Source organism: Juglans regia, chromosome 4, assembly GCF_001411555.2.
Source record: "Juglans regia cultivar Chandler chromosome 4, Walnut 2.0, whole genome shotgun sequence".
In the NCBI taxonomy this organism is placed as follows: domain Eukaryota; kingdom Viridiplantae; phylum Streptophyta; class Magnoliopsida; order Fagales; family Juglandaceae; genus Juglans; species Juglans regia.
Genome location: NC_049904.1, coordinates 18,905,124 through 18,917,274, shown reverse-complemented (window position 1 = coordinate 18,917,274; position 12,151 = coordinate 18,905,124). Strand labels below are relative to the sequence as shown.

General features: G+C 36.4%; 2 protein-coding genes across 2 annotated transcripts; both read left to right on the top strand.

The window, feature by feature from the left end:
• Positions 1 to 953: 953 nt before the first annotated feature.
• Positions 954 to 1,391, top strand: LOC108985040. Its single transcript, XM_018957184.1, has one exon. The coding sequence runs from the start codon at positions 954 to 956 to the stop codon at positions 1,389 to 1,391; it is 438 nt and encodes a 145-aa protein (XP_018812729.1).
• Positions 1,392 to 6,958: 5,567 nt separating this feature from the next.
• On the top strand, positions 6,959 to 11,892 carry LOC108985047 (protein SUPPRESSOR OF FRI 4-like). The gene is made up of 7 exons (XM_018957193.2): positions 6,959 to 7,338; positions 8,077 to 8,177; positions 8,856 to 8,982; positions 9,085 to 9,500; positions 10,475 to 10,629; positions 10,712 to 10,765; positions 11,473 to 11,892. Exons 1-7 carry the CDS (start codon positions 7,145 to 7,147, stop codon positions 11,542 to 11,544), a joined length of 1,119 nt encoding a protein of 372 aa, XP_018812738.1. The 5' UTR covers positions 6,959 to 7,144; the 3' UTR covers positions 11,545 to 11,892.
• Positions 11,893 to 12,151: the final 259 nt, after the last annotated feature.

The window sequence follows — 12,151 nt, the reverse complement described above, 5'->3', positions numbered from 1 at the left end:
TGAGATGACAAGGCTATGGAATTCGCCACATTGGTGCAGGGGGCTATGATGGTACACCAGTATGCAGCCAGATTTACCTAGTTGTCACGTTTTGTTGTGTACTTAATCCCTGATGAGGAGAAGAAGGAGCGCAAGTTCGAGTAGGGGCTTAATGAAAAACTTTATGAACGAGTGGTGGGCTTTCAGATTCGAAACTTTTCAGAGTTGGTGAATAACGCCACCGTTTTTTAATGAAGCCTTCAAAGAAGCACTGCACTGCATGAGCAGAGGAAAAGGACTACTCGTTCTGGGTATCATCCTGGCGTGGACCAGAGACCATGAAAAAAGAAGATCGAAAGTAGTAGCTCGGGTAAGAGGTCGTTTCAAGGTAACCAACAGCTCTATCAGTGTAGAACATGCAATCAAGTGCATTCCGTGGAGTGCAGAAAAGGGGCCGGATTATGTTTCCATTGCAGCAAACCAGGACATTACATCAAGGATTGCCCATTGCAAATGGATAGTAACAAGGCGATCATATTACCACCTCAGAGAAACGTAGTTATAGCATGAGGCAGCAACCAATGTTCTACTGTGCCTACACGAGTTTTTGCACTGACACCTGGTGAGGCTGAGGATAGGAATGATGTGATCACTGGTATGACTTCTTTGTTTTACTTTAAGATATTAATGTTTTGGTTGTTGTTAAGACTTAGGATATTTTAGTTCATGGATAATGCTAAACATGATCACAGGTACCTTTTCTTTGTTTTCTAATAACGCTTGAATTATTTGACTCGGGAGCGACACTTTCATTTGTTTCCATGGCTTACTCTAGATTTTTCACTTTAGAAACTAAAAAGTTGAAGCACAAGTTAGTGGTTGCAACCCCAACAGGAAATCTGGATATTTTGTGATGAGATTCTACCGGGGTGTCCTTTATCTATTGAGGGAAGACTAATGTAGCATATTTAATAATGTTTCTCATGATCGAGTTTGATGTGATTTTGGGTATGGATTGGCTGGCTTCCTATCACGCTAGTATTGATAGTCACTCACGCCAATTTGCAGGGTTGAAAGTGAGGTTGCATCCACCCATCATATCTGCCGTTCAAGTTGGGAAACTGTTACATGATGGTTGCCAGGGGTTCTTAGCTTGTGTGGTAGAAGCACCAAAAGAGGAATTGAAGTTAGAGCAGATACCTGTTGTGAGTGACTATCAAGAGATTTTCCTAGAAGATTTATCTGGACTACCGCCAGAGCGAGAGGTAGAGTTTGCTATTGAATTAGTCCCAAGCACGGCACCCATTTTGAAAGCACCTTACCGGATGGCACCGTCTAAATTAGTGGAACTCAAGGAGCAGTTGCAAGATTTGTTGGACAAGGATTTCATCAGGCCCAGTGTATCACCTTGAAGAGCTCCAGTTCTTTTTGTAAAAAAGAATGATGGATCGATGTGGATGTGTATTGATTACAGGGAACTTAATCGGGTGACCATAAAGAATAAGTATCCACTATCCCATATAAAAGATTTGTTTGATCACCTCTAGAGTGCTCAGGTATTTTCTAAGATTAATCTTCGATTCGGGTATCATCAATTGAAAATCAGGGAAGAAAAAGTGGCTAAGACGGCTTTTAGGACCTGTTATGACCATTATGAGTTTTTGATCATGCCTTTTGGCCTGATTAATGCCCCAATTGTATTCATGGATTTGATGAACAGGGTGTTCCATGAATTTTTGGATAAATTTATGGTTGTTTTTATTGATGATATACTGATATACTCCAAAAGCAAGACTAAGCATGAAGAACATTTGAAGCTGGTACTTGGGACACTTAGAGATAAAAGGTTGTTTGCTAAATTGGAGAAGTGTCAATTTTGGTTAGATTCAATCACTTTTCTAGGGTATGTAGTTTCAAAAGATGGCATTTCAGTGGACCCAGGGAAAGTGGAAGCAGTGGTTAATTAGTCAGCAACAAAGAATGCTCATGAGGTTAGAAGTTTCTTGGGATTGGCAGGTTATTACCGTTGATTCATTGATGGTTTCTCCAGGATAGTAGTTCCTTTCACTGCACTCATCAGAAAGAATGATAAGTTTGAATGGACAGCAAAGTGTGAAGAAAGCTTCCAGGAGTTGAAACAGAGATTAGTGACAGCTTTGGTGTTAAAAGTCTCCACTGATAGAGGAGGATTTGTAGTTTATAGCGATGCATTAAGGCTTGGATTAGGGTGCATATTGATGCAACATGGGAAGGTTATAGCATACGCCTCACATCAACTAAAAGTGTATGAGCAGAATTATCCCACGCATGATACAGAACTCGTGGTAGTCATTTTTGCACTTCAGATTTGGAGACATTATCTGTATGGGGAAAAGTGCAAAATTTTTACGGATCACAAGAGTTTGAATTATTTCTTCACCCAAAAGGAATTAAATATGAGGCATAGGAGATGGCTTGAGTTGATTAAGGATTATGATTGCACCATCAATTATCACCCAATCAAAGCTAATGTTGTAGCCCATGCCTTAAGTAGGAAGTCAATGGGACCGGCAGTTGCAGCCCTTACCACTCAATATAGGTTGTTAATGGATTTAGAAAGAGCCGGTATTTAGGTCATCACTAGTGATACAAGTACTTTCATGGCTAGTTTGATAGTTCAATCAGCCTTGATAGATAGAATCAAAACTGTTCAGAAAGTGGATTCAGGGTCGATGAAGCTAGTGGAAGAAGACGGGAACTAGGACATATCTGACTTTTGCGTTTTCGAGGATGGAGTTTTAAGGTTTAGAGGAAGATTGTGCGTGCCAGGTAATGATGAACTGAAAATGATAATGCTCGAAGAAGCATACCGTTCTTTGTACACAGTTCACCCGGGGAGTACCAAGATGTATCGGGACTTGAGAGAGTCATTCTGGTGGAATGGTATGAAAAGAGAAATTGCTAAATTTGTGGAGCAGTGCCTGACTTGCCAATAACTGAAGGCAGAGCATCAGAGACCAGCAGGATTGTTACAACAACTCCAGATTCCAGAGTGGAAGTGGGAGGAGCATATCTCCATGAACTTTGTGGTAGGCCTACCAAGGACATTGAGAGGACAATATGCTATATAGGTGATCGTGGATCGCTTAACGAAGGCTGCTCGTTTTGTGCCCATTAAAGTTTCTTATAAACTGGAGAAACTAGTTGAGCTGTTTGTGTGGGAGATAGTGAGGTTGCATGGAGTACCAGTATCCATTTTTTTGGATAGAGACCCTCGTTTCACTTCCAAGTTTTGGCGAAGCTTACAAGAGGCAATGAATACTAAGTTAAGTTTGTACTGCTTTTCACCCTCAGACAGATGGGCAGTCAGAAAGGACTATTCAGATCTTAGAAGACATGTTGAGGGCATGTGTGATGGATTTTAAGAGAACTTGGATGCGACATTTACCATTGGTCGATTTTGCTTATAATAATAATTTTCAGGCTAGTATTGGAATGGCACCCTACGAGATTTTTTATGGCAGAATGTGTAAATCTCCATTGTATTGGGATGAAGTAGGTGAAAGGAAACTTTTGGGGCCAGAGATTATTCAGCAGGCCACAGATACGATTGATATCATTCGAGCTAGAATAAAAGCAGCTCAAAGCCAACAAAAGAGTTATACTGATTAACGTCACCGCCAGTTAGAGTTTGAGGTTGGAGATAATGTATTTTTTAGGATAGCACCGAAGAAAGGAGTTATGAGATTCAGAAAGAAGGGAAAGTTGAGCCCAAGATATAATGGACCGTTTAAGATTCTTGATCAGATTGGACCAATGGCATACAGAGTGGCATTACCACCAGCATTCTCAGGAGTGCACAACATGTTTCATGTGTCTATGTTGAGAAGGTACATCCATGACCCCACCCAAGTTATAGATCATGAACCACTTCAAATTCAAGAGAATATAACCTACACCGAGGAATCAGTACGAATTTGGGATAGGAAAGAGCAAGTGCTATGGACTCGAACCATCCCTTTGGTTAAATTGTTTTGGAATAATCATGATATTAACAAAGCGTCTTGGGAATTTGAGGAAGAGATGCGAATTAAGTACCCCCACTTGTTTGACAAGAATTTTGATAGCTTGTAGCAAATTTTGAGGAATGAATTTTTGTAAGGGGAGGATGTGAGACCCAAGCCCGTAGCCCGTAGCCCGTAGCCCGTAGCCCGTGAACGCAGCCCAGCCCTCCTAAACCAAATTTTGGTAAGCATCTCTTTCATCAGTTTTTCCTTCCCTTTTCCTGTCATCAATTTTTCTTCCTCACACATTTTTCTCTCCCATGAAATCTCATTTTCCCTACTCCCATATGTTCTATTGCTTAATCATCTTTCAATTTCCTCACTTTCCCAACTCAGGGTTGGAGTAACTGGATGTACAAATTATGCTATGACTGACATTGGGCTATTATAGACTTAGCTATCGTTTGGCTTATCCAATTTTATTTCTCAAGGGTTGTAAACTTTGGTTAGTTAAGTTTATATACTAGCTTGGTATAGTTATTAACATGTGCATAATTATTATAATATAGGTTATCGTGACATGGCTAGAGTACATTCTCAGAATTTAGAGAATACACTGCAAAAGTCAGGTAAGCGAGGTTCTTATGTTAGGTTTTACACGAATTGTTTAGACTGAGGTTGACTTTCTGAAAAATATGCATGTTTTGTTATGAAATGAGAACTTGGGAAAAACAATATTGGTCATTTATTAGCATTACTCATAAAATCTATATGAAGAGGAGAAAATGTTTCTGACATGCATTTTGTAGACATGAGCTATATTTTGTCATGTTGTCTCAGAATTTGAAAAAGAGCGATATTGAAAATCTTGTGCATTGATTTCGAAAGATGTTCTGGCATTTGTTTTCAATATGTGAGCATGATTTGAATATGTTTTGATACTCTATTTTGTTTTGATATGGCATCTGAAAACATTTGGTATAATGTATTGATCTTGTATCTGACTCTGTCTCTACTTTGCTATTCTCTGTTTGGGTTGGTATCAACTTCTCTATCTCTGAGTGCACCCACTTTGGATACAAAGTGGTTTTATGTGGTCTTTCCTGTGTGCACACTCGAGGCTCCGAGAAGAATAAGGAAAAGATTTCACCTTAGTCTCTGCCCGATTTGGCCACCGAGGATAGCATAACTCTACCACGGTGGTGAAATATAGTCTCTACTCTGTAAGATGCTCTGTTTTGATGTGATGATAATGCTTAGGTTATGTTATGCCAAAGTACTCTAGGTTTTATGTGTCTTAAAACCATCACTCTATTACTTTTGAAAACATGTTTTGTTTTTCATGATAACTCTGGAAAATATTTTTTTCTGCATACCATACTTTGTAAATGCTTATGTTTGCACGCTAGTATATGTCATCTGTTTATTTAGTTATTGATAAATCACTATTTATCTTCATAATATTTACAGATGATGTGAAAGATCCAACTGAGGATGAGGAATAGGAAATGTGAGCATTGCTAAACTGAGGAGAAGGTGTTGAATACCCTAGAGTACAACTGTTAAAATAAGGATTGCTTGTGTCTTTTAGATTTAATTATTTATTTGGTTTAGTAGGACTTAACGAATTTTCAATTTATTATGTTGTGACTACTGGGAGATTGTAGACCCATTGGTTTATTATTTTTATTGCAGTGATGATTTTGTGGAGTTTATAATGTGTTCATTTGGAAAATATGAGATTGTTTACCGTTTATGAAATCTTTGGAGATCTTAGGTTTGATGTTGTAATATTGGTATTTTTAGCATACGTATGTTTTTATTGTTGGAATTATAATTTTAGATATATGCTCATATTTGTTATTGTATAGTTTATAATATTAATTTTATTATATGTTAAAATTTGAAAAATATTTATATATATTTTTTAAAATATTGTGATTATTAATAAATATAGATTTTAATTTTTTTGTGAAATTATGTTAATCAAGTTAAATGAATTATACGTTTTAGTTCAACTTATTTATATAAAGCAAACTGAATTAAATGAGTGTTAATATTTTTCTAATTTATTATTAAACATGTCAAAATGGATGACACGACATGATCCATTATCTAAATGCATTGGATTAGACTTTGGAAGTTTGATACGTTTAACTTAACGGATTGGATTCGGATTTATATATATAATTGAAGAGTAATTCTATATACAAATGTAAAATACATAAATGTTGTTTAATCACTTTTAAAAAAATAGAATTTATTATTAAAAAAATAATATTTTTATGTAAATATTATAATTTTATTATTTTTTTAAAACGATTACACAATTCACAATTGTAAATATGATGAATATTCACCAGTTATAGTACTCTGATTGGATTAGCTAAAAGTTAAATCCAATAAGTATTTAGCTATTAAAGAGTAAAATATGCTCATATTGGATTAGTCAAATTCAAAATATTTAGAATTTAGCTACAGTGACTTTCAAAAGTTTTTTCAAATTTAAAGGTTACTGTTCATACATAAAATACATATTTTTATTAATTATTTCTCTCTCTTTTTCTTTCTATCACATATTTTATCACAATTAATATATTAATTTGACTTAGTGATATATTAATTTAATAAGAACATAATTATTAATTAACATATAATAAGTAGAATAATAAAATATGATAAAATTAAATAAATTAATCATTAAAAAATTAAATATTTTTAAAATTATTAGTTATTCATTACCATATAATGAATAAATATATAATCTAATATAAAAATTTAATGTGAATAATCAAAATCAAAATCATATTATATTATTTTATTATTATATAAAAAAAAATAGTTATTCTAATGTAGAGATTTATGTGAATAGAATAATTAAAAGTTAAATTTTTCTTATATTTTTCAAAATTATCTTTTAATTTTAACTAATCCTTTAATTTTAGCTAATCCAATCACAGTGATCGATAGCACGATACGAAACATTTGCAACCCCGGCGAGAAATCCCTCTCCGAGTCAAAGGTGGAATAGACGATAGTAAAAATAAATAAACCTTGCAGAAGAAGCCGGAGCCCTAATTCCCTACACGGAGGCAGCCATCATCGAATTAGCAGGAGGATAGAAAACGGAAGAGTACTGTACAGTGAGAAAAGAGAATAGATACGAGTAAGAGGGGGGAACAATGGGTAAGAAGAAGAAGAGGGCGTCGTCAAAGGTTTGGTGCTACTACTGCGACAGGGAGTTTGAGGACGAGAAGATACTGGTACAGCACCAGAAGGCCAAGCACTTCAAGTGCCACGTCTGCCACAAAAAGCTCTCTACCGCCGGTGGTATGGCCATTCACGTCCTCCAGGTCCACAAGGAGTCCGTCACCAAGTATTTTCCCCCAAAACCCTAAATCTCACGTCCCCATGATCTGATTTATTTGTCTTCAATGGTTTTTAATGTCTTCTAGTTTATACTTGATTTGCTTTTGGTATTATTATCATTATTATTCTCTTTTAATGGTTCGAACTATTGCGGGCGTTCGTAGGGAAATTGTTACGATTCTGAAGCTGTGAGCGTACCTGTTGTTTGGGTCTTTTTAAAGCGTGATAGACTCCCTAAGCTGATTTTTTTTTTTTTTTTTTTTTCAATTAAAGCACTTCTTTTTAAAAAAACAAATAAGCATTATGCAGTGAAGACGGGGGGAAAATTTGAAATAGTTGGTGGAAATTAATGGAGGAAATTGATCAAGGTGTATTCTTCATGAACTGAAATCAAAGCTCGTTAAGCCAATTAGTAAGCTAATTTAATAACTCGACCTAGGTGTTTTAAGTCATTAAAATGAAAGCAGATTTCAATTTGTTGGGGTTTATTTACAGTAAAAAAAAATATGAATTAAATTGGAAAGTAGGAACTTTTCTTTTTTGAGGAATAATGTGGTGTGCATGGGCTGAGGTGGGCTGTTCCCTTTGTTTTTTCTCGTTCATCTGAGTCATCTTTTTTTTTTTATAAATAAATAAATTATATTAATCAAAGAATGGCAAAGCCAGTACACAACTCTGATGTCCTAACTAGGTAGGCAATTCATCTGAGCCATCTTTAAACGGTTATGCTGATATGATGTTGCAGAGTCCCCAATGCAAAACCTGGTAGAGAGTCCACAGATATTGAAATATACGGAATGCAAGGAATCCCTCCTGATGTCTTGGCTGCTCACTACGGAGAGGAAGGTGAGAATACTTCAAAAGGGTGGACAAAGGTGTTATTATCTTGTACTTTCTACATTGTTGAGTTTGCTTTGCATTCTCATAATTCTAGTAATTGATACAATTACTATTCTCCTATTTTTTGCCCTTACAACTCTTAAATTTCGAGTTTAGGAATTGGCTGATAAAGCCTATGATCAGTTAAGCTTTTTTGATGAAATACTTGGGGCTTTTAAACTGATTCATGAAGTTCAATCAATGGCACAGGCAAGCAGTTGTTATTTAATATAATACCTTAAGTCTCAAACTTTGTGGTTGTCCCTTCATCCAGTCAGAACCAGCCTTAATTAGAACCTGGCTTGATGCTGACTTGAAGCAACATGGGCTAATGCAACTGCAAGAAATTGTATGCGCCCACATGTCCCAAACAGCATTGGCCTTGGGTGTCCTAATATGTGTGGTTTATCCAGTCCCTTGAAGTTCACTTGCATATTTCTTTCTATGTGAATTAGAAACTAAAAAAATAAACATTCCCATGTGTATCTTTCCCTTAAATCCGTTTACATCCAATAGAAAAAATTTGCAGACAGGGAGGTTGTTTTTGCATGTTAGTGTAGAGTTTGAAGATGTTGCATTGGGAAGATTTTTGTTATTCTTTTTTAGTTTTTTGGCATATTAGTGAAATTTTTGTTTCTTTTGCAGAAGAAGAGACCACATCAAAAGTAGCGAAAGTGGATATCCCATCCACTCCACTCGTTGGCAGTCTTGTGCCAGGATCATTGGGCGTTGGATATCCTCCTCGTCCTGCTTTGGGCGTAATGCAGCCAATGTATGTACTCACATAGGATTTTCTCCTGAGATTTTTTCCTGCGCCATTTGGTCTGTTATAAAACTAATGTATGCTATTTTTTTGGGGTCGCTTTGGCTACAGTTACAACTCTGCAGTACCAGGGCCTCCTGCTGCTTGGCAAGTTCCTCCTCGTCCCCCACCTTGGTATCCACAGCATTCGGCAGTTTCAGTTCCTCCTCCCCTATTGGGTTATGCACAACAGCCACTGTTTCCCGTGCAGAATATGAGGCCTCCGTTGCCATCCACATCACCTGCATTACAGCCTTCACAGGTTACTCCACCTGGACTGTCCGTGTCCACTTCTGTCTCTGTAGCACAGCCATTGTTCCCTGTTGTTGGGAACAACAATATACCTACTCAGAGTTCGCCCTTTTCTGCTCCTATGCTCTCAGCAAGTATTACATCAAGCACTCCAGCAGAAGTTAAAGGCTCAATTGAGGTGCATTCCATTGCAAATGCTCCTGTGACAAGTAATTACCAAGCAGCAAGCATTCCAGGTTGGATATGCTTTTTAATTGATTTATGTAACATTGCATTTTGAAATTTTCTTTCTATTGATTCTTGTTTGTGGCTATTTTGAAAAATATCTCTTTAGGAAATTCTTAGAAGGCTCAAATAATTAAATTAGAATGTAAACAAATCATAATCATGAAATTCTTTCATATTTGATATTCTTAATATTATTCAGTTTTGGTAGTGCTAGATGTTACCTTACATTGCTGGAAACGAGTGTGGAGTGACTACTGTTTGATCAAACATATTTGCATGTATATTCTGCAAATAGTTTTGTTTGAATTTCTGTACTCTCTCTTAAACTGTATAGATACTAAATAGCCATCAGACTGAAATTTTTTTTTTTATAGGTAAAAAAGAATTTATTAATAAGAATAGGCATAGTCCAACTACACAGGTGGTATACATGAGTTTACAATCAGACTATGAAATTTCATACATATATCATCTCTTGACAGCATGGATTTATTGCTTACATATCTAATGGTAGTGTGATGTCCATATTTTGGTAATATATAAAATTGGACTACAATGGTTGTATTAGGAATTTGGCGAGAGGGATTTTCTGCTTCTCCTTTTTATTAGGAATTGTACTTTTTCCTTTCTCATTATTGATTTGCCTCTTTCTCTCTCTCTCTCTCCCCATAAAACCATCCCCTATTAAAATGTTCGTTGAATTTTTTTTTTATGAGCAACTTTGCATTGGTTGGGACTGCTTATTGGTATCAGTGCTACTCCAATTGGATTTTTCTTTTTTTTTTTCATTTAAAGGTGTCTGGTAACCCTATCTTCAGTGGAGACCATTTCTGGAAGTTGTACTTTGATACCTATGTGTTACACTGTTCTGCTTTGGACTCGCCCAAAAATACATCTATCGCTCCAAAGTGGTGTATTTGGAGTTAATTATGTTGATTTTGTGAATCTTTGTAATTCAATATCTTTTTTACACTTACTCTAGGTGGGCCATTGATCAATTCACATTCTTATGCATCTGGTCCAAATACCGGTGGTCCTTCAATTGGACCACCCCCAGTAATTGCAAACAAAGCTCCTGCTATACAGCCAGCCACTAATGAGGTCTATCTAGTTTGGGATGATGAAGCGATGTCCATGGTTAGTTTGCTTGTATTTATTTTTCCTGTAAAGGATACTTTTGACTATTGGATTGCTTACTTGGTACATGTGGTTATTTCAGGAGGAAAGAAGAATGTCCTTAACAAAGTATCAGGTGCATGATGAAACTAGCCAGGTAAGTTATACTACCTCTTTAAACTATGGAGTTGGTTTCGCATCTAACCAGATGGTAGGCTTTATTTTTCGTGTTTTCAGATTCGATTCTACGCATTCTTTCTTGTTTAGAGAGGTATTTTTTGCATGAAATTCAATTTTTTCCTCTTAAAGAATAACTAGACATTTGGTTAATAATATGCTAAACCTTGTAATCATTCCTTTTAACTTCCTCCAACCCACTTGGTTGATGGCCATGTAAACTGCCATTCTTCGGTTTGCACGCAATGCCACCACTCTTGTGGGCATCAAATGTAAGTAGGTATTTTCATTGTTTTTCTGGCAATTTTAGCAATCATTTTGTCAAGCTTGATGCATTCAACTTCAGGATTCTTTGACCTCGCATTGTAGTCAGTTAAGAACAATGCGTATGTATCTTCTCTTTTTAAAATTTGGATTCACCTGCTGTTATTCATTCTCCCTATGCTTGATTTCGAAGTGTGGGGTTTTGGGTGGAACAAGATCTTACCCATCGGATTTTTGCCTATTCCTTCAATTTGTTTTATGATCGATCAGTGAATTCAGACTTGACCAGGTCAGCTTCTTTTGCAAGTTTGGTATCTCTTGCTTAGACAGAAGATCTCAAGCCTTATGACATATCTGGTTTGTCAAAGTGGTTGCTAATCACAGTGCCTTTCTGATCACAGCATTATTCTGATTTTGTTTCAGATGAGCTCAATTGACGCAGCCATAGACAGAAGAATATTGGAAAGCAGGCTTGCTGGTCGAATGGCCTTCTAGATCAAATGGAGAGGCCATGGTGAATTGTTGGAATGCTTCAAGCCAGGCATCATGCTGAAAACATTGGGGATGTCGTTCAGACCATGAGGTGATGTACTGGACTTCATCCTCACTGGTTTTTCGAGGTGTCTTGTAATTTGGACTCTCTACATTTATTTTGTGTTTTATTCTTTGCAAGAGAGTCTGAAAGGAGTAAATTTTGCTGTATTGAAATGAGGGCTCTTCAAAGAAGTTGCATATTCTTTTCTATCTATTGTGTTTTAGTAATTTTTTGGTTGAACTTTCTAGGATCGGATCTACAACTCTTTCTAACATCTTATTAAGTTCCTCTGGGAAAAACCTTTTGAAGCATTGGATGCCATATCTCTCTTTGAATACAACTTTGTGCTTCGTCGTCTTCTGGTTCTTAGAAGAGATCGACTTCTGCCTTTTCTCCTCATCTCTTTCCGTCTCTCTCAATCTCTCGTGATGAACTACGAAAACTTTCTTCTATTAGACATTCATGTTTGCACGTTTCATATAATTACGAATATGATCTAGTAGCGGGTATATCTTTTATCCTTGTACCACGAAATAGCAATTATTCGAAGCATGTTTTAGAGAAATT

What these genes read in the sequence shown, in the direction of transcription:
- LOC108985040 (XM_018957184.1), top strand. Translation starts at nt 954, where the DNA reads ATGTTTCTCATGATCGAGTTTGATGTGATTTTGGGTATGGATTGGCTG.
- LOC108985047 (XM_018957193.2), top strand. Translation starts at nt 7,145, where the DNA reads ATGGGTAAGAAGAAGAAGAGGGCGTCGTCAAAGGTTTGGTGCTACTAC. An exon ending in TGCTCACTACGGAGAGGAAG is followed by an intron (nt 8,178 to 8,855) that starts GTGAGAATACTT and finishes TTTCTTTTGCAG; the next exon opens with AAGAAGAGACCACATCAAAA. An exon ending in ATGATGAAGCGATGTCCATG is followed by an intron (nt 10,630 to 10,711) that starts GTTAGTTTGCTT and finishes TGGTTATTTCAG; the next exon opens with GAGGAAAGAAGAATGTCCTT.